Raw genomic sequence first — 26,673 nt, 5'->3', positions numbered from 1 at the left:
ATCTAAAGATCTAGAGGCTAGGTAGTCCCCTTACTAAAAACACATATTTCGATTGAAAAAATTTACGAAATACCTTTAGTTTGTTGTGCACATTAAAATATTCTTATGTAATAAGAAGGAAAGTATCCATCCCTGGGTGGTACAAAAATACAATTCGCAATGGAGGCTAAATATCTAGGGGTCACACTGGATAGAACCCTCACGTGGAATGCTCATTTGGATGCTATCCAAACAAGGCAACAAGAGCTTTCTTCGCCTGTATTCGTCTCTACGGCAAAACATGGGGGATATATCCAAAAATGGTATATTGGACATTTAATACTGCTGTAAGGCCAATAGTCACCTATGCTTCCCTAGTTTGGTGGCAGAAGGCCACGCAAAGAACGGTAACAGCTAAACTAAGCAAACTGCATCGACTCTATTCGGATAGATAAAGATGCAACACTAGGCGCACTAAGACTTCCAAATATTTCTGAGTTGAAGCAAGGAGATATGATAGGGCATATGAAAGTAATAAGAAAATTCATAGGAAATCCCTCATTACAACTGCGTGACGTAATGTCCCCTAAGCTCAGAATCTCACGGAACTTTGAAGTGTACATTGTGGACAGGACCCACTGGGAAATAGGGAATCCTTATAGCGACCCTGACTCAGAGGTCTGGTTCACGGAAGGATCGAAATTCGATGAAGGAAGAACTCGAGCTGACATCTATGGGCCGAACTTCAAGAAATCGATACAAATGGGATGCTACACCACCATATTTCAGGCAGAAATTTATGCAATAGATGTCTGTGGTAGAGAATGTCTGCGGAGAGGCTCAACATCGAAGAGCATCTACATTATGTCGGACAGCCAGGCGGCCCTGCGTGCCTTGCAGTTACATCTAAGCTAGTGGATGAATGCACTGAAATCGTTAATGCCCTGGGAGCCAAAAACAAGGTTTTGTTAGGATGGGTTCCCGGACATCAGGGACATGAAGGTAATGAACATGCAGATTACCTAGCAAAGCAGGGTGCTAACTGGGAAACTAAACAATTCAGACGTCACTGGATTGACTGCCCAGGGCAAAGGTAGGCCAAACTCATTAATCTAAGCAGGGAGGACCTAATAACTCTCTTTGGGTACTATACGGGACACTGCGGTCTGCGATATCACCTAAGTAAATTAAATCTATCCGATACCCAAATTTTTTGTTTCTGAGAGCTGGATGATGAAACGCCGGTTCACATGCGAATGCGTAGCTCTAGCGAATGCGTAGCTCTAGCTAGGCAGAGACTATCCTATCTAGGTGGTGGGACTCTTAATCCCTATGTGATATGGAGTATAAAGCCTGAAGAGGTACTTAGATACATCAAAAGCCTCCAGATACAAAATTAAGCTGAAGGGTCTTGCACAATAGATCTGCACAAAGGTCGCAGTGCTTCCAGACCTATTAATAATAATAATAATAATAATAATAATAATGTAATTGCCCGACAATTTTAAAGCAATTGCTTTTTGCCTTCTCATCGCTTTTTCCTCCTGTTTGCTTTACCATTCCTAACAACTCTTTCACCCCCCATCCCGCTTGAATTCCTTTTTCTTGTTCTCACCCTACTCATGCAACCACTTCCACTGCCACTTTCACTTTCACTGCCACTCACTCCCACTTCCACTCCAACTCCCAATCTCACTCTCACCACACGTCTACTCTCACTACCGCTCTTATTTATAAAACACATGTATGCGCCGTGATCGCAAAAATTGACCGTGAAATTTTCATAAAGGTCCATTGGGAAGCTTGGCTAGCTATGAAACTCACACCCATTCAGATTAACATATTTTCATTAATTCTCATTTCTCTCCGCGAGCTTCGCATCTGCTTAGTATATCTTCCAACGAAGTTTGAAACTGCTAAAACGTTTTTTTTAATTATTTTTTCTCTTCTTTTTTTTAATCCTATTTAGAATTTTTTCTAGTTTTTTTGTCTTTTTTTTAATTTTGTATGTCTGGTATTTATCAAACGAAATTTTTTCATATGTTTTAGATTTAGATTTTTATTTTTTATCTATTTTTATTATTTTAATTGTAAAATCATTTATTTTTAAAAATGTTTTATTATTTTAAAATTTTTTTATTCAACTTTTTTTAAATTTCTTAACTTTTTCTTTGATTTCTTTATTAAATTGATAATGTTTTTAAATTGAATGGAATATATTTCCCATGGTCCCTTTTCCAATGATCCCCCTTCCCTTTCCTAAAGTTTTCCATATTACTACAAATTTAACAAAAAATTTAGTTATTAATTTCTTTTGTTTTAATTCTTTATTATTTTTTAAAATTTTTTTCGTAGTTTTTATATTGTTTTTTATTTTTTTTATTTTTAATTCCTTAATCAATTTTATGTTCTTTATTTAATTACTTTAAGATATTGTTTTTTTTTTCTAAAACAAATACTTTTAGAGAGATGCAGTATGAAACATTAAGTTTGTATGGGAGGTGCCTCGGTTTTTTTTTCTAATAACCCCCTATTTTAAAACTTTCTCATTACAAAGAACCCACGTTTTATATAGCCCGGCGGACAATAAAAATAAGACATGCAATTTAGTTAAACAAAAAGCCAAAATTGCTTCCTACTCGATCCTTGTATACGGCACACTTTTGCTGAAGGCCGAGGAAAATCAGGTTATTACGATTAAAAATAAGGCTGTTAATATTTGTCCGAAAAATGTTGGTCAACAATTTTCAAACTTTTTAAAATTTATCTTTTTGTTGTTTTCTTAATTTTACTTCACTTTTGGACGATAAAAAAATATTCCGTACGACTTAAAATAAACTGTTTCCAGAATGAAACAACAATCTACAAATCATCCCGAAATAGTCTCGATCCCTTAACAGTCGAAAAATAGTCGTGACAAAAGCAAGCCTGAAACGTTTGGGAGGTAGTCATAAAATGATCCGGAGATAATTCCGAAATGATACCGAAGCAGCCTCAAAATAATCTCTAAACTAATCTGAATGAACTTGAAATCTACCCCAAAAGCCAATTCGAGTTCATTCTGAAATAATACAGATGTATAGTGTTATCTCTAAAACAATTCCGAAACTATCTCTATACATTATTAGTCGCAATTTTCGTTAAAATAGTTCGGATATTAACACATGGCAGTATTGAAAAAGTTCCGAAATAGCGTTGAAATGGTACAGGAATGACGTCGAAAGCCGTCTTAGAGTAAACTGAGGATAGTATGAAATGATCCCGCAGCAATCAATCCCGAAAACTATTTGAGATAATTCGGAAAAATTAATATGATATCCAAATGTAGCGAAATTATTTTGAAAACCATTCCGAAATGTTCGAGGATAGTCCCAAAAGTATTCCGAAGTAGTCCCGAATTGTTTACTGACAAATTTGAGATTAATGCCGAAATATATCAAGAAAATGGTCACGAAATAGTGTCGAAAAAAAACTCCGAAATTTTTCCTAAAACAAATTACTTATTGCTTCGAAATGTGCCGAAAAGTACTGAAATCAATGACGCAATTATCCGCACAGTCCGAAATAAAAAGTAAGATATTCCTTAGTATCGAAACTATCTAGTAATTACAATATTGACTTTAATCAAGAGGTTTTAATGCAGTTTTCAATGAATGGGATGGAAATCTCTCAATTTTCATGCCGTTCATAGCAAGAAGACAATAAATGTAACAAGTGAAATCCGAGAAAATACAATTTTTATTTGAGAAATGTAAGATTTTTCAAGTACAAATCAAATTTAAAACCTTGTTTCATCTTTCAATATGAGTTTTAAATAAGTATTTGAAATATAATAAAATAAAATAAAATAAAAGGCGCGATAACCTCCGAAGAGATTTAAGGCCGAGCTTCTCTTCCCTATTTGCGTCGTGCTCAATTTAATCTTTCCTATAAATTGGCGGGACGGGACCTACTTGTTTTATGCCGACTCCGAATGGCATCTGCAAGGCAGATGAGTTTTCACTGAGAGCTTTTCATGGCAGAAATACACTCGGATTGCTTGCCAAACACTGCCGAGGGGCGACCCCACTTAGAAAAATGTTCTTCTAATTGAAAAAACTTGTTTCTAAAATTGTGATGTTGCTTTGCCCGGGGCGTGAACCCAGGATCATCGGTGTGATAGGCGGAGCACGCAACCATCACACTACGGTGGCCGTTTGTGGTGTAATTGGCGACACCAACAGAAAAATGCTTTAATAGTAGAAGCAAAAAAAAAATTTGAATATTGTAATAATAAAACTTGACAACTAGCAGTAAAACACAGATGTGCAAACGTACGTATGTATGTACGAGTATATAGCTAAAGAATTAAATAACAGACTTTATGAATGAGCAGCACACAATACTCGTAAATTGTTGGGAAAATAGTGTTCATAATATTCAATCCGTTAATTGTAAGCAAGTTTGGCATTCGCTCATATGAGCTTGTGTAAACAATTTAAAGCGAAAAGTAAAGCCAAAAGATGTTGAGAAAAAAGTGAAACCCCTATATCAAGACATTACAGCATTAATAATATCAGTGTAGTATCTCAAAATATTTTACAAAAACGTACCCTCATTCACCTGCAGTTTCTTTCCGTACCCTAACTATATTTCTTTCTCTGTCTCTGTGGCTTTCGGACATAACTAAAAGTCACTAACAGCTCTTTTGGAGAAAACCAGCGTTAAAGTTTTTGAAATGACTTTTTCTTTTCAAATATCATTGTTTCGAGTTGCAAGAGTTGAAATATAGGATTTTGTGCAAATGGCCTAGCATGATTGCATTTGCAAATTGGTGTAGTATTTTTACACAAAATGCCAACAAATTATACGGCTATGCATTTGTTACGTCATGGCAAATACGCAACATCAAAAACCATTATATATTTTTTCAGCATTGAATAGCAAATCAGCAACTGTCAATACAAAATAAAATGTGAAACAAATTTTTTGTATGCAACAAGTTGTTCACAGTCCGTATCTTATATTTGCTATTGCAATGTTTTCAATATCAAATGCACAAAACTCTGAACTACCTTATTAATTTTTTTTTATGCCAGGAAAAATGAAGTTGTTAGGGTTGCAAATGTCTATACTATGAACTGAATGTTAGATATAATAGTATAAATTGATAATTTTTAGAAAGACTCAATTTCCTGAAAAAAATTACACTGTTTCGGTTACGCCAGGAAGCCACATATCTCTATTTCTGCTTTTCTCTATAAATATATCTTTGTCTATAACTTGATCTTCAACTTTTTCTTTATCGTTATCTTTAACTTTATTTCTATCTTCATCTTTACCTTTATTATACTAAGCTGAGCAGAGCTCACAGGGTATATTGGCTTTGTTCGCATAACGGAAATCAGTAACGGCATAAACTAATCGGGATAGATATAGACTTCTATATTTCAAAATGATCTGGGCGAAAAAAGAAATTTATTTAGCCATGTCCGTGTCTGTCCGTCCGTAAACACGATAACTTGAGTAAATTTTGAGGTATCTTGATGAAATTTGGTACGTAGGTTCCTGGGCACTCATCCCAGATCGCTATTTAAAATGAAAGAAATCGGACTATAACCACGCCCACTTTTTCGATATCGAAAATTTCGAAAAACCCAAAAAGTGTGATAATTCAATACCAAAGATGGATAAAGCGATCGCACTTGGTAGGTGAGTTGACCTTATGACGCAGAATAGAAAATAAGTAAAATTTTGGACAATAGGCGTGGCACCGCCCACTTGTAAAAGCAGGTAATTTAAAAGTTTTGCAAGCTGTAATTTGGCAGTCGTTGAAGACATCATGATGAAGTTTGGCAGGAACATTACTCCTGTTACTATATGTGACCTAAATAAAAATTAGCAAAATCGGATGACGAACACGCCCACTTTAAAAAAAAAATTTTTTTAAGTTAAATTTTAACAAAAAATTTAATATCTTTACAGTATATAAGTAAATTATGTCAACATTCAACTCCAGTAATGATATGGTGCAAAAAATACAAAAATAAAAGAAAATTTCAAAATGGGCGTGGCTCCGCCCTTTTCATTTAACTTGTCTAGAATACTTTTAATGCCATAAGTCGAACAAAAGCCGAAGCCACGCCCAGTTTTTCTACACAGTCGACCGTCTGTTCTTCCGCTCGGCCATTCGAAATTCGACGATGGCCACGCCCACTTTTTCGATATCGAAAATTTCAAAAAGTTAAAAAAATGCCATAATTCTATACCAAATACGAAAAAAGGGATGAAAAATGGTGATTGGACTGGTTTTTGACGCAAAATATATCTTTAGAAAAAACTTTGTAAAATGGGTGTGACACCTACCATATTAAGTAGAAGAAAATGAAAAACTTCTGCAGGGCGAAATCAATAGTCCTTGGAATCATGGCACGATACTGTTCGTGGTATTACATATATAAATAAATTAGCGGTATCCGACAGATGATGTTCTGGGTCACCCTGGTCCACATTTTCGGTATCTCGAAAACGCCTTCACATATAAAACTAAGTGTCACTCCCTTTTAAACCCCTAATTAATGCCGTTAATTTGATACCCATATCATGCAAACACATTCTAGAGTCACCGCCTTCCTCACTTGTTTTTAACTTAAATCTCATCTTTATCCTCATCTGTATCTTTAGCTTTATCTTTAGCTTGCTTTAACTTCATTTTTATTTTTATTATCTTTATCCTTATCTTGACCTTGATCTTGAGCCTGGTCTTCATTTGGATCTTTATTTTCATCTTGCTCTTCATGTTCATCTTGCTCTTTCGGTTTACCTCGCTGCTGCAAAGAAAGAACCCTTATGACAATGATGATTAATTTAGTTTTATTGAAGGCAGCCTTAACCGAAGTAGGCCCGCTGAAGAGCTACTACATCAATTGATCCTTGACTGTGTAATCATCACCAAACCTGACAGAGCCAGAAATGATGAGTGCATAGCGAATGTCATCACAATATTGTGAACCTTGTTGTTGTAGACATAGCTGTAGTATGGACGAAGTAAAATCCACATTCTTAAAGGTTCTAGGCGTAACAGAAATCATTCCCCAGACAGGTACCAGAAGGTGCTGCTGGTATGGGTTCAATCCGGCAAAATGCCGCCCATATCCGTAATACTTCTAAGTTCTCAGAAACTGTTTTCGCGTTTAAAACAACTACAACCGTGTTGCAAGATAAGGCTACGTCCGTTTAACTGTGGCTAAAGCTATAATAGTCGGCTGATAAGTTTCCTTAATTGATCCCATTCAAACTTTTGTGGACAAGCTAATACTAATTGGAGATGATCAAAGGGACCTAACCGGTTATCTGAACGTTGCGGGAGATTTTAACGCAAGAGCCGTCGAATGGGAAATGCCGCAACTAATAGCCGGGAAAAGTAAGTCTTTCAAATCAAAGCCAGGCTAGGCTTAATCCTACATAACAGATGAGATGGTTCAAAAGCCAATGCACTGTTTGCGGTGCGCTAGCAATATCTCTATGCCACGGAAAGAAGCATTGAGGGGGAAGAATCAAGTACATTGTAGAGAAATAGCTGAGCTGCGGAAAACATGCGCGAGGATGTGGCCTGAAAGCATGTTATCGAGCAGAGCAAACTTAAGAGCTGGAAATCGCTTTGCGAGAAAGTGCATCGGGATCCCTCAAAACAAGGATACAAAAAAAGTATTGAAAAGAATCTGTCCACCGAGCTAGGTGATGGACGAGGATAATATGAGAAATGTACAATAAATATCTCGAAGCAAGACTCTTCTTCACCAGATAAAGGCAGAATGGCTAGGCCTTGTTGCAAAGAGCCAAAAAGACTACTGACACTGACGGTATGGTTTCCGTAGAGCGCACTAGCACTTTGGAGACTATAGAGGCTATTCCACTACATATGCCATAGTATGTAGAAGTTATAGGCGCAGTAAAGCAAGCCGAGAGACAGCGTACCGTTTCTTCCTTTCACGAAAACAAAACAAAAAGGATATCATTCAATCTCCATCAATATTTAATGTCCTTACCTGACGCTATCTTCACATTCCTTTTTCCATCTAAGTACTCTTATCAACACTCCCTCTAACTTTCAATACTTTTTTGTCTGTTCAGTTTCCACCACCATCTATGACTCTGAATTTTCTGACACTAGTACTTACTTATTATACTTAAGCCAGTGTGAAGCTTACATTAAAGTATGTTATTAAATTATCTTCACTTTAAGGCGGAAGCTGTCAACATTGACAGGTGCCCCTGTCAATAAAGTGCACGATGAATGGCGGAGAATGAAATTGCCTATGGATTTTACAACAGCTGCTATATATTAAGGTAGGGTTTAATCCATCAGCTAAGCACTTTGTACGACATCACGCGTTCGGTCCTACATAGTGAGTCTTTAATGGATCCAAATTACGTGACGCGGTGACCAACCAGTAAATAAAGTAATAAAGAGAAAAAAATGACCTGCCACTTACTTAGCGAACGCGCTGCCGCAGGCCAAACAGGCAAGAACAAAATCTAATAGCGAATCCGCATTCGTATGGTGTGCTGTTTGCCTGGGGCGGCATGTTGCTGCTGTTGCACCAAATGGGTGTGTGCTTTTGGCGGCATGCGTGCTCTTGTAATTTTTCTGTTCGTATTGTTGCACTTTTGTTAATATTATTGTTTTTGTTATTATTATTGTTTCATATTGCATTCATCATAGCACATTAGGGGCTTTGTTGTTGTAGCTTGCTAAAGGCCTAAGCGCCTAACCTAAAGCCGCTAAACGCAAAATACCGCCGCCTCCGCATTTAGCGCGAACAAACGACTTTAGCAAGCAGTTCTGTATAAACGCATTTGCTGCCATTACTGTTGCTGCTGTTGCCAACAGCGCCAGAACAACAACAACAACATTGTTGACGAAAAATGAATTATATTAATTTCGTTCAAAGTAACTTTTTTTTCTTGATCTCGCTTCACGCGCGCCTATGTGTGTGTTGATTGTAGTTGTTGGAGCTGCTACTTTATTTTTTTGCATAAATATATGTATAAAAATATTTTTTTTATTTGCCGCTTGCATCAGCCAATACGTAAATTTCAATGCGCCGCACATTTCCTTCTACGTTACTGGCAGCGAGAAAGATTTGTCGCACGCCTGTCGTACGCCTATATAAAGCAATTGTTGAACTTCGTTAGAACCACAGAGTAATTTCATTTGTCAAACACACAACAACAGTCAAAGAGCAGTCATGGTGCAAAAGTTGATCATTTTGAGCGCTTTGGTGGTCGCCGCCACCGCCGTTGCTGTCCTGCCAGCACCCGGCTATCATGGCTTCGGTTTACCAGCGTTACCCGCATTACCAGCATTGCCTGCATATCCAGCCTATCCAAAATATGCCGCACCTGTATTGCCTGCCATTGCTAAGATTGCAGCGCCAGTAGCTGTGGCTAAGGTGGCTGTGCCGGAGCCTTATGATCCAAATCCACAATATTCGTTCAGCTACGATGTGCATGTGAGTATGCGAGAACGTTACGACGGAGTGTGAAATTAAAATGCGTAGATGAAATAGAGAAAAGGCGCAAAAAAGTGTGATAACAGTGTTGTGCAAGCAAATAAGGATACACCACTTTAAAAAGTTTGAACATTTTGAGTTTTTTGTAACTTTAAGCAACTTTTTGTTGAATAATACTGTTATGTCTGTAATAATGGTAACATAAGGTGTTGTGCCACGCAGTAAGGACACGATGTTTTAATGAGTTTTAATAATTTTTGGTTTTAAAACCCATTAGCTTAAGAAAATTTAAATAGTGTTTTGGAGCACCATGTGAAAGCTAAATAGCAACAGTAAAGACCATGAGCAGCTTACTGTTTTGTGTAATACCGAAAAGTAATGCATAGTTATGACAGAGCTTCCATAATTTTTTATAAATTTGTATTCGTAGAAAGCGCCCTTGCTTGAAAATGACGTAGGTACAGTGTTGTGCAAGCCAATAAGGACACAAAACATTAAAATTTTTCCGAATTTTTTTGTTGGAAACGAGTTTTTTTACAACGTGGGTAACATACAGTGTTGTGCAACACAATAGAGACATGATGTGTTTACGTATTTAAATGATTACTTTTTGCATGAAATCACATCTCCCTGTGAAGCTTTAAATACAGCAAACATAGTATTGTGCAACAGAATAGGAACATGTATACAGTGTTTTGGAGGATCATGTGAAAGCTTAATAGCAACATACAGTGTTATGCAAGGCAAAACGTACATTGAGTAATTTACAAATTTGTGAAGTATAAAACTATAGGTTATGCAATATCAGAGCTTTGTTAACTTAAAAAAAAATTCCTATAAAGTACCATTGCTTGAAAAAAGGTTAGGTTAGATACATTGTTGTACAGTTTGCTGCGTTTCCTTTTGGGCAATATTTAAGTTTTTTTTGTTGAAAAATATTTTACTTAACAACGATAGTTATTTACAGTGTAGTGCAACACAATGGGACACAGTGTTTTGACGAATTTATTATTATTTTTATTTCAAATTATATCTCGCTGCAAAACTTTGAATACAGCATTAAACAGAACAAAAGCAAAACTAAATAATAAGATACAGTGTTGTGCAACTGAATAGGGAGATATTTTGCAATGCAATAAGAATACAAGAAAAAATGTCAAAAATCATTGAAAATTTTGATTTATACGATTTTCCAGATATTCGAAAAGGCCTTGCCATAGATATCTAGAAACATACAATTGGGTGCAGATGTTATAAAGATGTATAGAATATTGTTTACTGTGAACAAATTTAGCACTTATTAAAATGCACAAAACTGAACCAACAATCGTTTTTATTTTTTAGGATTCTTCAACCGGCGATGTGAAGAGTCAACAAGAAGAACGTAGCGGCGATGTAGTAAAAGGTGCCTACTCGCTCATTGAACCCGATGGTACACGTCGTCTTGTCGAATACACAGCCGATTCGGTAAATGGCTTCAACGCTGTCGTTCACCGCGAACCAGTCGCTGTTAAAGCGATTGCACCAGTTGCCAAAGTACTTGCACCAGCACCACTATTACACGCTCCTGTCATAGCAAAGGCAGCTATACCAGCATATCCTGCTTACCATGGATATCCCGGCCCCGCACCATATCCCTATTACCACTAAATAAAGTCAAACTGAATCTCGTCGTAACAAGGAACACAACAAAAATACTTAGTCAATTCACCTGAATGAATGTGAAATAATGAACGTTGCCGACCTCTTGCCGCTGCCATCAACCCATGAAGAAATACACACAAAAAAGAAGACATACCCACAAAATAAAGCAACAACAACATTACTAGCCCTCTGCTAGCCAACAACAAATGAAAATACAATCGAATAAAAAGCAAGTGCAATTTGCTAGTCTTCCAGTTTGTTGGTGCTTTTGCATCTTGTGCGCAACACTTATTAACCACGTCTTGAAGGGTGCAAACGCACTTGCCACATGCAGCAGACGGAGTTCTACTGTAAATGATGAAAATATCACTCATATATGTGTAGTTGGAAATGTAGTAGTTATATAGGCATGTTGTAGTCGTAATAGTAACTTAAACATACATATATACGTACTGTGAACAAACAAACTCTCAATGAGTATACAAACCATCGCTTTTTTCTCTCTGTGTCCTCTATCACTTTTCTGGAGTAAAATTAGCGCACGAAAGGACGATGACAACTCCAAAACTTGTTGGCTTGTAAACTGTTTCTACATGCTATCTAAATATTTCATATTTATGCACATATTCACACGCTTTATCATGCTCTTCATTATATTATTCTTGTTATTTGTTATTATTTTTAATTTTGGTTTAAAAATTTTTTTTTGTAATTTTAAGGCTATTTGACCGCGATAAATACCTACATTACATTAACTTATATATTTAATATGTTAATACTCATAAATACATACATACATATGCAAATCGAATAAAGTGTATCGAAGTATGCAATTTCAAAAAAACAAACAGTTCTTTTTTAATTTTCAAAATTATTTACATTTAGGACTTTCAATTCTCCACAATTCTTGAGGCATTTGTTTCAGGTTCACGAGTTTCACGGTACTCGTATCGTGTTCGATGGTCTGAATTGGATTAAAGACTACTCGCTCTCCAAAGCTTCAAATCTTAGTTATATGGCGCCCGAGCAGGGACACGAATCTTGGACGCCATCCAACAATTTCAAAGTTCACTTCCGAAATAAAATTTTTTATATAAAGTATGTCAGAAATTTTAATTATTTTAAAGTATTATGTAACGATAAAGACTAGCCGTCCAAACCTGCCGTTGCGAAGACATATGGTGCCGAGCAGGAACATGAACCATGGAAACTGTATTGCAGCAGAATGTTATCACTTTAAAGGTAAGTATTCGTTCTTATTATTATATTTTTACTGTTTTGTTTGCGCAACCATGACTACGGGTTCAGTACGTAAAGCAATTGACACTGTAGCCCATCAAGAATGGGTTCAAGAACAAGGCATCCAAACGGAGCTTGCCCTGTTTGATACGTGCTGACACTAAACGGCACAGCAATAAATCTCTCCACCGAAGCAAATTATTTTGGCAAAGTTTTCAAAGCGAAAACTAAGAAAGAATTTTGAGGAGAGGTATAAACCACGCAACATGTGGGCAGCAGTCATAGGTTAGGTTAGGTTAGCAGCAGTGCTTAAACTGGACCCTTAATGATATAAGGTCCTAGGTATAACAATGGGCCTAATACACGGTGTCAAAACTAATCTTAAATGCAACACGATATATATAAAATGCTAGTTTAAGCTTTCAAGGCACGCACACTGATCCCTCAAAAATGGAGAAGGGAACTGAAACTGAGCTATGATCGAAGTATCTGCATATAGATAGAGCGGATAGCCTACCCCATGATAGTACAGTTCCCGCAATCAACAAGTTGTTGTTGAGTTAACAGTGCTTCGCCCCATTCAATTGATGCGACCACTCACAAATTGCCATCAGAAAGTTTCAAAATGGATAGAGGCGAGGTGGAGAACTTTGCGCGACCACATTTGGGTGATCGTCTGAAGACAATCGGAGAATAATTTTTCAAAGGAAATGAAATTTATATAGCCAATTGTTCTCAAAAACACCTCCCAGTGACAACACTTGACACTATGCTCTTCCACGAATGGTGTCCAGATTACACCCAATGTCAGCATTTCTTTATACGAGTATGGAAGTAAGCAGTTGTTCAAACAAATTCTGAGATAGGGTGTTTTAAATATGGCAGCCGAGTAAGGGTCATATTCCACTCTACCCCCCATTAATTGGATACCGGTGATTTCCTTTCTCAGCTGATGATTTCCGTTCTGTGCCTGAGCAGTTTCAAATCTCATCAACTAGGCTAAAAAAATCCGTGCGTCGTGTGAATGCGCCCATTTACGTCGGTGTCACCCAAGGAGTCACACACTCAAGTTTCCCACATTTCTAAGAATAAGTACATGACCGACGATGCAATAGTCAGGAATGAAACTGTCTATGCAACTAAGACTGCCTTCAATAGCACAGTCCAACAAAATTATAACTTTTTCTTGCAAAAGAGTAACCATGGTATTTTTCTGATAATGTACTTTGTAGAAAACTTATGAAAATACTTACAGTCCAGCACGTGTGTGCTTTTTTTTATTCGCACTTAAAGATTAAGGTGTCATAAGAGACCTTTGGTCAAGTTGCAACAAACAGGGAATCGTTGCAACTCTTGGGTTTCCAAAAAAAAAAATATTTCTCCCCATACGAAGCTTAGTTTTTCATACTTACACTTTAACTCTACACCGTTAGTCTTTCCACAGTTTTTTAACCTAGAAGTCAAAATGTCGATAAAACCTTTAGCAACGTTTTGCATCTACTCGTAGCAACTACCTGGAACGTTAGGAAAAAAATGTGAAGAAGTGGTGGAAGGAAAGATCGAGTTCTTTGTCAAGAAAATACATTTTTTAAGTTATTGCAACAGAAGGAAAACAGTTAAGTGTAAAGTTAACAGTATTCTGTAAAAATGACAGATTCTCAGTTGATCTAACAGATTTTGTGTTAAAAAGAACTAATTTCATTAATCATTTCAACAATTAATTCGCCCCGCCTGTTTGTATTGTTGTAGTATTGCGTGGAATTCACCTCACTTCAAACACGCTTAACGTTACAAATATACTTACTGTTGGCAACCCTATACAATTGTAAAAGTGACAAGACAAATTGAGATATTTGGTCATTCGGCCGACATCAGCTAACTGCATAAAACCATAATTTTTGTCATGCCATATATTAATTTTATTTGTGAAGTAGTTTTGTATGTATATATAGTTATCCTATTTGAATTGAATAAATCTCTTAATAGAAAGTACGTCTTAATACTCAAGAACGTAATAGTGGCGACGAGGAAAATTGTAGACGCAAAAAGTCAGCCCCAACCTCTACAATGGATGAAACCGTAAAAAAACTACTCACGCAGATGAAAGAGCAACATGATCGTGATACACAGACTATGCAAGAGTTAATAAAGCAACTCATTCCACAACGAACAATCCAATCAGAGGAAAAAGGCCAGGAATTCACTATAGAAGCCCTTGCATCCAACATCACAGAATACTGCTTTGATCCCGAGTCTAACCTAACTTTCGACATGTGGTATGCGAGATACGAGGACTTATTCACAATCGACGCTGTAAAATTAGATGACGCAGCTAAGGTCAGGCTACTTCTGCGAAAACTCAATACAGTCGTACACAATAAGTATATAAGTTATATATTGCCTAAACACCCTCGTGACTTATCATTTAAAGAAACAGTGGAAAAGCTTAAGCAGCTTTTTGGCCTTCAAACGTCACTGTTTAATATTAGGTTCAATTGTTTGCAGTTAGCGAAGCAGAATACAACCGATTTTGTTACATATGCAGGTATCGTAAACAGGCACTGCGAAAACTTTAAACTCACGGAGCGTAAATTGGACCAATTTAAATGTTTAGTATGTATTTGTAATGGGTCTAAAGTCAGAGAGTGACTTTGACATAAGAACCAAAATGCTAAGCAAATTGGATACTGATACGACCCTCACGATGGGCTATCAAGGGAGTGCCAACGCTTTATTAATTTAAAGACAGACACAAAACTAACTGAAACCCCGAAAAATGAAGCGCAAGTAAAACCTTTGCATTCTGGCAGCGCAAAAGCAAAGCAGGTACCAAAAAACATGCTGGTTTTTTTTGGTCACAAGAAGGCTACTGCCATTCAAAGAAAAGTGCGCAAAGAAAAAAACAAAAGCACAACAATAAATCCAAAAGCTCCCGTCCGCAATCAAAGAGTATTTGTGTTGTCAACCGAATCAATACATCGCGGCGAAAATTTGTGAACATCAGCGTAAACAACATACAGTTGAACCTACAGCTGGATACCGCATCTGATATCACAATTATATCAGAACAAAATTTTAGAAAGCTAAACGCAAAAAACGAAGTCGAAGCTAAAGACACGGCCCGTAGCGCAAGAGGAAAGCTACCACTAACAATGCAATTTCAATGTAATGTTAAATTCAAACAGCAAGAATTAGAACTCACATGTTTTGTTACACCTGTAGGGATTTGAATGTGTTAGGGCTCGACTGGATCACAGCTCTAAATATCGAAGACATGTCCATAAATGCAATCTGCAATCAATTAACAGCAGAACCACGGGGAAGTGAAGTTACAAATATAAATAACAACATTTTACTTCTCAAACAATATTTTCCAGGTGTCTTTGAGGAAAAACTTGGTCTGTGCAAGTACGCAAAAGCACAGTTGGTAGTTAAGCTAGAGCATTCTCCAATTTTTCGGCCAACGCTATTCAGCATCTAGTGGAGGAGGAGCTACAAAGACTACAAAATATTAATATAATATCACCAGTTTCAAATTCTGAGTGGACTGCGCCAATAGTTGTGACAAAAAAGTCAAATGGCAGCATACGTATTTGTGCCGACTTTTCGACAGGCTTAAATGCCGCTTTCGAATAATACCAATACCCCCTCCCGCTGCCAGAGGATATATTTGCGAAACTTGCCAAAGCAACATTTTTTAGCCATATTGACCTGTCGGATGCTTTCCTTCAGATCGAAGTTGATGACAAATCAAAGGAGTTACTCACGATCAATACGCATTTGGGTTTATTTCGTTACAATCGAATGATATTCGGAATAAGGACGTTCCCAGCCATCTTCCAACAGGTAATGGATAAAATGCTATCTGGCCTCAACTGTGCAGCAGCATATATAGATGATATTTTTGTGTCGGGAAAGGACAAAATTGAACATGATCGGAAATTACGGAAAGTTTTGAAAAGAATCAAAGACTATGGATTTAAAGTAAAATTTGCAAAGTGCAAATTTGCGGCGACCGAAGTTAAATACTTAGGTTACATTATATCCCAGGACGGACTCCGACCTGACCCGGAGCGTAGATCAGCGATTAAGGAGATGCCAGAACCAACCAACGTAACCGAACTGTGATCTTTTCTGGGCGCTATCAATTTTTACGGGAAATTCATCAACAAAATGCGTCAGTTTAGAGGGCCGTTGGACGAGCTTCTAATGGTAAACGTAACATGGAATTGGACGTCCATCCAAACCAAGTGTTTTAACAGCCTCAAGAATATCCTTACTTCAAATTTGCTATTGACACACTATGACCCAAATGAAAAGATCATCGTTGCCGCAGACGCATCTAATTACGGCCTTGGTGCATGTATTCTCCACGAATATGCTGATGGCTCGATAAGAGCAGTCTATCACACCTCACGTTCCCTTACACCAGCGGAAAAGGCAGTCACCAAGTTTCATAAGATGATATTCGGCACAAAGTTCAAGCTACATACGGACCATAAGCCATTACTCGCCATTTTTGGTAAGAAAACAGGCATTTCGGCACACCAGACTAACCGACTACAGAGATGGGCTTGCAGTTGCTAGCATATGATTTTGAGATTAGCTTTATCTCAACAAATAGCTTCGGTTATGCTGACGTTCTGTCGCGCCTCATAAATAAAAACAAAAAATCCTCAGAAGACTACATCATAGCTTCGGTAAAGTTCGAAGGCGAAATCAAAAAAATTCTGTCGGATGCAATTGACAAGCAACTATCAAATTATAACGACAACGGCTGGCCAAAGTCTACAGAAATTGGAGCGGAATTAGAACCATTCGTGGTGAGAAGCAAAGAGCTTAGTATCATTGATTGTTGCATTATGTTAGGCCCCCGTCTGGTAATACCAGCAGTTTTACGTAAACGGATCCTCAAACAAATTCATAAGGGGCATCCAGGAATGGAGCGAACCAAAGTAATCGCCAGAAGTTTTGTATATTGGCCGCGCATTGATTCCGATATAGAAGAGCTAATACGGAACTGCAATAGCTCTGCCTCTACAGCCAAGATGCCAAATAAAACGTCACTACATCCATAGCCGAAACCATCACACGCATGGGAACGCCTACATGTTGACTACGCGGGACCGATAAAAAACGAATACTTTCTGGTAATTGTCGACGCGTATTCAAAATGGCCAGAGATAGTTCCAACCATGTCTATAACAACACAACAAACAATTGAATCTTGAACGAGATATTTGCACGCTTTGGAAACCCAAAGACTATAGTCTCCGATAACGGAACGCAATTTACAAGCGCGTTATTTCAACAGTTTTTAGAAGAGAATGGAATTGTCCACCTACGTTGAAGCCCATACTACCCAATGTCGAACGGTCATGCAGAGAGATTTGTTGACACCTTTAAACGTGCTCTAATAAAATTAAACGGAGAGGGAACTACTCATAAAATTTTACAAACGTTCTTGAAGTGTTGCCGGTCATCGCCCAACGAGAACAACGGAAACAACAAAACGCCTGCTGAAGTCTTATTCACCCCTATTCTGCATTTCGATTACGTTCTCGTTCTACGCTCCGCTTTAAGCTGGAGACATTGGTGCTTTATCGGTAACCGTATCGGTAACCTTATAACAGTTGATTCGACCAATCTTATGAGAATCAATGCAATCGATTATTGGTGCCGCTAAAGTCGTAACCGTATCGTAGCCAACCAATTGGTTTTTGGTTTACCGTCGTAACGATAAACAGCTGATTACGTTAGGGATATGACTACAGCGATACGACATACGGCACCAATGACTCCAGCTTTAATCGGAGTTGGGTATTCTGCATTACGACGAAATCGTAACGAGAAGAGGAAGAGCAAATGATTTTTCGAAATCAGCTGTTTATGCGGAATGTGTGAACGTTGGAACAAAATAAATTAAAGAAAAGTTGTAAAAAACACTTAAAAAGGTTTATATTTTATTATCCACGCCATTTTGTACAAAAAAAGCAATAGAATACATTGCCGCAGTGTCATATTTTTTTGAGTGAAATGCTTTTATAATTGTACGTGTGTTTTTGTCGTTCTTTTGGCCAATTCCCTGCCGTCGCCACCAAGTTTTGTTAAAACGGATTCCTGCACGAATATAGTTTACATTTTCTGAATTTTATGGATGCTAATTTCATTGCACTGGCCTAAAATACTTTATAAATATTTATTTATTCTTTCCGCAAGGATTGTTTACGTTTTCGCTTCACCTTCCTCTGCTCCGGCAGCTTGCTTTGGCATATAACTGGACCCAACGAACAGACACAAATTATAGCTGTCTATTATAATGGAATCAATAGCCGCGGCATTTTTGGTGGAGTTGACTTATTTTCTTATTTATGTTCAAAAAAACTTTCGACTTAATAAGGATGCTTTCAAGTATGTGTTAGATCCTTTTGCGGGCAAATACGTCCAAGGACTTCGACACACATTGGGGATTAAGCACTAATTTCATTCAAAACCACTTACAGGTACGAAAAATAAACCGATTGCAACAATGTTTACACAGAAATTTTCGTAATTGAATTCTGAAGAGACTCACATTGCTTGATTCTTCAAATTAATTTGTTTATTATTCTTTGCAGAACTTTATATTATAATACGTATTTATGGGTAATTTTCGTGACATACAATTTTTGCTCAATACTTAAGAGAATGATATACACTTTAAGAGACAGTAGGTATTGCTAATTGACATTCGGTTTGCAAAATTTATTTGTTTAAACAATATTTTAAAGAACATTTTGCAAAATTTTAAAAATCGGGCGATGTAAGTCTCTTCAGAATTCAATTACAAAAGTTTCTGTACAAAAATGATTAAAATCGGTTAATATTTGTGATATGTAGGTGGTTTTGAAAAGTTTGTCCCCAATGTGCGACATCGACATGTTGTTTTTGACCTGGAAACATATAAAAACCAGTCAGTCAATCAAGCCTTTTACGTTTCTTAACAAGTTTTACTTACATTTTTGTTAAAAGTCTGTTATAAATTAATAAAAAAATAAAAAAAAATATTTTCCGCCAACTAATTTGCAACTTAGAAAAACGGAGCTGCGGTCGAAATGCAGAATACACAAAATCGAATGATTCGAAGTTGCCAAATCGAAAAAATTCCAATCCAAGTCGAAATACAGAATAGGGGTGATTAGGAAAAAACATACACACCACATTAGATTTGAAAAACCTAAACCGGTTTACATTAACCGCGAACTTGATCAGCAAAAAAAGCGTATGAAAAGACAATTTGACAGATCACACGGAGCGAAGGAAAGGGTGTTCCAAACTGAAGAAAAAGTATATGCTCGCGTTTTCAAAAACAAAAACAAATTTTAATGGATACCAGGAAAAATAATTGAGCGGGTAGGGAATGTTATTTACAATGTTCTGCTCAACAACAAAAGGTTATAAGAGCACACGCAAACCAGTTACGAAAGCGCTCTCACACTTCAGACTCGACGACAGCTGAGGAAGAAAATGAAAATAACACATTCATTGATGCATTCGATCTATATGAAGATACACAAACTCAAAAGAATTTAGTTTCAAACGGGACAGACTCGAATACAGCATCATCGCAAAAAACACCATCACCTACATTGAAAGAGCATCTCCAGCGTTTACGTCGACCAGTGGAACGTTTCGTTCCTGGGTAAAGTATCCAACCAAAACGGGGAGGTGTTGGCAACCCTGTACAATTGTAAAAGTGACAAGACAAATTGAGATATTTGGTCATTCGGTCGACATCACCATAATTTTTGTCATTCCATATATTAATTTTATTTGTGAAGTAGTTTTGTATATATATGTATATAGTTATCCTATTTGAATTGAATAAATCTCTTAATAGAAAGTACGTCTTAATACTCAAGAACGTAATACTTACAAACAAACGTTCGTATCTAATTGACCCAGATAACCAGCATGAGTTCATTCGCATTTGCCCAATCGCCCAATATATTGATGCGTCATACCAAACTGCTCAAGCGCGGATTATATTGACAATATGTAGGTCAATATAATAAATTGCTGACAAACCATTTCTCATTATTAAGTCATTTACCTCTAGTATGTAAATATTGATGTAAGTATGTATGTATAGGTTAAGAACTTTTGTATAAATAGAAATGAATTTCATCAATAAAGGACAAGCAGATTTCTGCGCTGAACATAAGCGCCCACAAAATCTATTTTGTTTAATTGCGGTATATTATATTATATGGCGATCCTGCCAGTCTAGATCCAGAATTAGCAAAACTTCTAAAGATCTTGCTGGAGGAAAAGATACTGCCAGATCCTGCTAAAGATCTGTAAGGTCCTGCCCAGTTTAAAATGTAGAGCATTTTTTTTTTTTTTTGAGATCATGCTGGATAAAAATGCTGTACCGAGGAAAAATCGAAAGCTAGATCAAACCAAGTCACGTTGTATGACTACTAACAATAATATTTTAACGGACTACTACCAATAAGCATAAGGAAGCAAAATAACGGAAGCTCAATAATAAACATAATATCTGGCCGGACACTAAATGAAAGCAAAGTAGCAAACCAGCAGGACATAATTGGCAATACGAATGGCAGCGAATATTAAGTATATTTAAATTACTTAAATTTCTAGAATAAATTGACGGGCCTTAGAGTCGCTTACCCATTAGCAAAAATTTTATTTTTGCTTAGTCATTTCTTTTTTTAAATCAGGAATTGTAATTCAAAAAAAATAAATAAATATTTCAAATTTACAATGTTAAAAGTTAATTAATTTGTTCAGCTAAAATTTAAAAAACAATATTTAAAGAAAAATATTGAAAAAAAAGTAAAGAAAATACAAAAAAAATTTTTTTTAAATGTCTTATTGAAAAAAACTTTTAACGGTAAAATCTAAAGGAATTTTGTTAAGAAGGGATATTAACGCTATCAATGAAAATGGTATAAAAGTTATTTTTTAAAATATTCTGTAAGTTGAAAGAAAAATAAACTATACTAAAATGCTAAAAAATTTTAAATGAAACTAATTTTGCCATTAAGAACAAATTTTTTTTTATATTATTTAATAATGTTAACTAAATAAACAAGTAAAATGGAATACATAATGTAAAGAATAAAATCAAAAATTTTATTAAAAATTAAATTTAGCCCCTTTCTCACAAAAGCAGAAAAATAATATTAGAGAAATTTAACATGGCTTGGTGGACAAAGATAGCACACGGCATAATGATAGCATTAGCCGGATATAAATTAGGAAAGGAAAATTCAGGAAATTCAGAAGCAGAAACAGAATACCTAAATACGAACCACCAGCCGTGGTAGATACGAAATATTTCCCAAACATTCCAGATGTTTGGTTAGCAGCCGCAATTTGCGCATTCATGCTATTGATCATCGCAATAGCTATGATGCTTAAAAATTATATGGAGCACAAATACAGGCAGTTGAAACCCGTACAAGACCGTATCTAAATTCTTTTATCCAATTTGAGGAAGAGTAGTAGACAATTAAAAATAAACCTTCATCACATAGTAAACCCCAAAAGTAACCTTCAAAATGTCTCAGTTGACAGTAAAGTCAGCTACATTAGCCCCGCCTAAATTTAATAGCAAATCAAAATTTGCATAATTCCATTGAATGTCAGGAGGACAAAGATGGTCACGAAGCAATAGGAAATTCTAGGACAGTGGAAATAGGCAAAAATTTAGAACGAGAAAAAATACAAAAATTTTAAAACCAGCCCATAATAACAAAAAAAATGAAAAAAAGTCAAAAAGAGAACCTATAAAAATATATGTGAAGCGCTATATAAATTTGCAACAAAAGACTAGTCGCGCCCATTTTTATCTTCGGATAGAAAAATGGTAGCGTAGAAAATTCTCAAGCAACCTGATTTTTGAGGAAGTTATTGACTTAGGACAATATTCGACCAGGCTGAAATAAGCCGGCAATCTAGGACTTGAACACAAGGGAAAACACAGTTGTCCTGAGGGACAAATTGGTGATTAAGAATAAAATATTTACTGCAGTAGGCGAATTTATGAAATAAAAATTGGTACCCAAGTTCTCAAAGATCTAATAATTGCACTAACCTTAGAGGTAGTGAAAGTGATAAATCCCGGTAAAAATAAAAATAATTCTTCATAAAAATCATGACGATTCTGTCTTGGTGGCCGCCGCAGAATTCGCATGACATATAAGATCAAAGATATTGCTGGAAAATAGGGTAAATATCGAAAATATAAAAATTAAAACACTTAAAGATACAAAATTTTTTGCATCCACTGTACCTTCCACTTACCCATTAATTAAAACTACTTTGCTCTTCCGTCAATCCCAACCCCTAAATGTTTTTTCGCATAAATGACAGATTTCTTACTTTATGTGTCCTTAGCCAAGTAGAACTCGACAAGCAATGAAAATCGTTGTTTATTAAAATGGTTAATACAAAAAGCATTCATCTCTAGTTAGTAAAAATATCACATTAAATAAATAATTATAAACTTATTAGCCCGGGTTTCATTTAAGAAAATCTCACAGATCATAATTTTACGTATTAGGAAAAATATTTTTACTTTAACCCCCAATAGATTAGAAAATAGTAATAGGAAATAGTTTTACTTTAACCTACCTACAAAATAAGGAAATAATAGTCCATAAGAATAGGCTTACCCAATATAAAAAATATGCTAATGACTCACAATAATTTTAACAAAAAAAAACCAGTTTCAACAATAGCATTCCACTTTACTCGTCATTCAAAAGTCAGCACACAAAAAATACGAAAACAATAATGAGAAAACAAAAACAAACAATTCATATTGGTATCCAGTTACCATTAATTCAAAAACGTTAATTTGTAAACACAAGCCGATTTTTAAGTGAGTCGACGCTCTTACGGGTCGGCTGTGCAAAACATCATACTCATCATAGTAAATATACAAAAAAATAGCAAGTCAGCATATTACGAAAAAAGCAAAAATCAGCATAACGGGCACTGTATGTAAAGCAAATGCAAACGAATAAAAACAAAGAGAAAACACATAAACTCATAATATCACTATGACATAAATTACAACTGAATTTAAAAAAAAATTTTTATTTGGTAACACCAAGAAAGTTGACTGGGTCATTCAACGTAAAATGAAACAACACGGCACACTTATCACAGTGACCGTCTATAATTAAGCATACAATTATATACGCTCACTTAAAAGGCCGATGGTGTAGTATTGCGTGGAATTCACCGCACTTCAAACACGCTTAACGTTACAAATATACTTACAAACAAACGTTCATATCTAACTGACCCAGATAACCACCATGAGTTCATTCGCATTTGCCCAATCGCCCAATATATTGATGCGTCATACCAAACTGCTCAAGCGCGGATCATATTGACAGTATGTAGGTCAATATAATAAATTGCTGACAAACCATTTCTCATTATTAGGTCATGCACCTCTAGTATGTAAATATTAATGTAAGTATGTATGTATAGGTTAAGAACTTTTGTATAAATAGAAATGAATTTCACCAATAAAGGACAATCGGATTTCTGCGCTGAACATAAGCGCCCACAAAATCTATTTTGTTTAATTGCGGTATATTATATTATATTGTTTTTGTTTTTTTTTTTTAACAGAGTGCGCCGAACCACAACGAATGACCATTTAAACTTTAAACAGTAAACTAGAAACTGAAGTTAAGCCACATGCATGTGGTGTTGGAAATTTGACGACTGGAGTTCGAATCTCACTTGGGGAGTATATAATTTCTAATAAAAATACAAAGATATTTGAAAACATATTTGGCAGGGTCGAAACAGCTATAATATCAGCCACTATGTTTAATTCCTTTCAGTTTTTTCATCATAATAAAAATACAATAATTTAATAAGAGAAATTATTGTGAATACGTCTCAAGCTCATTATTAAATTTACGAATGTACTAGACAGATGGACTATAAGTTGGTTCAGAAAAATATTATGGTTACTTTGCTGCAAAATTGCTGTTGCTCAGCAGGAAGATATCTGACCACAATTGATGTCTGCAAATACATAAATGGGGACTGATATACAGCTTAAGCTTCCCTTAAGACTCAACATGTGGCTTCTCAATCATGCTTTTAAATCTCATTTACTTTCAATTTTTTTAATAATAATTCCCTTTTCACCCTTTTTCATTAAAACCGAAAACACAAGTTATGCAAATTGACTTTAAAATCACATTCAACAAGTAAGGAAGTCTAAGTTCGGGTGAAACCGAACATTACATACCCAGCTGTACACTTTAAATGCTGTTGATTTTTGTTTTGTGTGCTTAGTAGTGTTACAAGGCTGCACAATAATACATATACTAATTGTCGTTTAAAAGAAGGAAAAAGAATACAGAGGCTAACACCAATGACCCTGAGGGGGTAATAATGCAGTTTTCCTTCAGGTATGGGGATTTCTCTATTGTTTATTTTAAAACAAAGATATAGGTTAGGTTAGGTTGCAAGGGCTGAGCTGGACACTAAGGTAACAGCTCACTACTTAGGCCACCAAAGGGCCCATTGTAATACCGTATACGGTCTCAAAGAGGACCCCTACCCTACGGGTCAAACCACTTCATGGAAATTATATATTTTGCTAGAGACCTCAGCAAGGTCATGTAGAAAAGGTTTACCAAGGATGGCCAACCTACGCCTACTAAGTGCTGGAAATGACAGAGAAGGTGATGAACACTCTCCTCCTCTTCTGTAGATCTGCAGCTGCGACAATAGTCGAAGGTCGTTGCCCCCATTCTAGCACCATGCGTGCCTATTAAACCATGCCCTGTTAGAACCCTTATCAGATATAACAGAACAATAAAAATACGATTGGTGCAAAACTATTTTTCGCTAAGATTTAACTTATTATTTTTGCCTACGACCTTTTTAAAGTCTATAAAAGTTCTATAAAAGTGGGCGTGGTCCTTAACCAATCTGAGCTGCGGAAAACATGCGCGAGGATGTGAATACTAGCAGCGCACAAGTGCTGTAGACCTGAAAGCCTGTTATCAAGCAAATCAAACTTACGAGCTGGAAAGCGCTTTGTGAGAAAGTGCATCGAATCTGTCCACAGAGCTAGGAAATGGACGAGGATAATATGAGAACTGTACAATAAATATCTCGAAGCAAAAGTCTTCTTCACCAGACTAGGCCTTGTTCCAAAAAGCAAAAAGACCACTAACACTGGCAGATCGGTTTCGAACTAGTACTTTTTAGACTTAGAGACTATTCCACAACAAATGCCATAGTATGTAGAAGTTATAGGCGCAGTCAAGCAAATCGAGACAGCGTACCGTTTCTTCCTTTCACGAAAACAAAACAAAAAAAGGATCTCATTCAATCTCCATCAATATTTAATTTCTTTCCCTAACACTATCTTCACATTTCTTTTTTCATCTAAGTACTCTTATCAACACTCCCTCTAACTTTCAATACTTTTTTGTCTGTTCAGTTTCCACCACCATCTATGACTCTGAATTTTCTGACACTAGAACTTACTTATTATATTTAAGCCAGTGTAAAGCTTACATTAAAGTATGTTATTAAATTATCTTCACTTTAAGGCGGATGCTGTCAACATTGACATTGTGAAGTCACAACAGCTGATATATATTAAGGTAGGGTTTAATCCATCAGCTAAGCACGTTGTACGACATCACGCGTTCGGTCCTGCGTAATGAGTCTTTAATGGATCCAAATTACGAATTTTGTGGCGCGGTGACCAACCAGTATATAAAGTAATAAAGAGAAAAGAGTGACCTGCCACTTAGTTAGCGAACGAGCTGCCGCAGGCCAAACAGGCAACAACAAAATCTAATAGCGAATGCGCATGCGTATGGTGTGCTGTTTGCCTGGGGCTGCATGTTGCTGCTGTTGCACCAAATGGGTGTGTGCTTTTGGCGGCATGCGTGCTCTTGTAATTTTTCTGTTCTTATTGTTGCACTTTTGTGGTAGTTGGTTTTGTTAATATTATTGTTTTTGTTATTATTATTGTTTCATATTGCATTCACTATAGCATATTAGAGGCTTTGTTGTTGTAGCTTGCTATAGGCCTAAGCGCCTAACTTAAAGCCGCTAAACGCAAAATACCGCCGCCTCCGCGTTTAGCGTGCATACGATTTTAGCAAGCAGTTCTGTATAAGCGAATTTGTTGCTATTTATGTTGCTGCTGCTGCCAACAGCGCCACAACAACAACAACAACAAGAACATTGTTGACGAAAACTGAATTATTTTAATTTCGTTCAAAGTAACTTTTTTTCTTGATCTCGT

The 26,673-nt window shown here is 36.3% G+C and overlaps 2 protein-coding genes across 5 annotated transcripts in view; one reads left to right on the top strand and one right to left on the bottom strand.

The window, feature by feature from the left end:
- LOC137253131 (neurobeachin-like protein 1) overlaps window positions 1-26,673 on the bottom strand; it is a 269,267-nt gene that overhangs the window by 150,640 nt on the left and 91,954 nt on the right. The window lies entirely within an intron of this gene.
- LOC137253126 (larval cuticle protein A2B-like) lies at window positions 9,154-11,965 on the top strand. The gene is made up of 2 exons (XM_067789555.1): window positions 9,154-9,473; window positions 10,818-11,965. Exons 1-2 carry the CDS (start codon window positions 9,210-9,212, stop codon window positions 11,121-11,123), a joined length of 570 nt encoding a protein of 189 aa, XP_067645656.1. The 5' UTR covers window positions 9,154-9,209; the 3' UTR covers window positions 11,124-11,965.

Source organism: Eurosta solidaginis, chromosome 5 (genome assembly GCF_040869045.1).
Source record: "Eurosta solidaginis isolate ZX-2024a chromosome 5, ASM4086904v1, whole genome shotgun sequence".
NCBI lineage: Eukaryota > Metazoa > Arthropoda > Insecta > Diptera > Tephritidae > Eurosta > Eurosta solidaginis.
The sequence above is the reverse complement of the archived record's forward strand: the minus strand, read 5'-3'. Positions and strand labels throughout refer to the sequence as shown.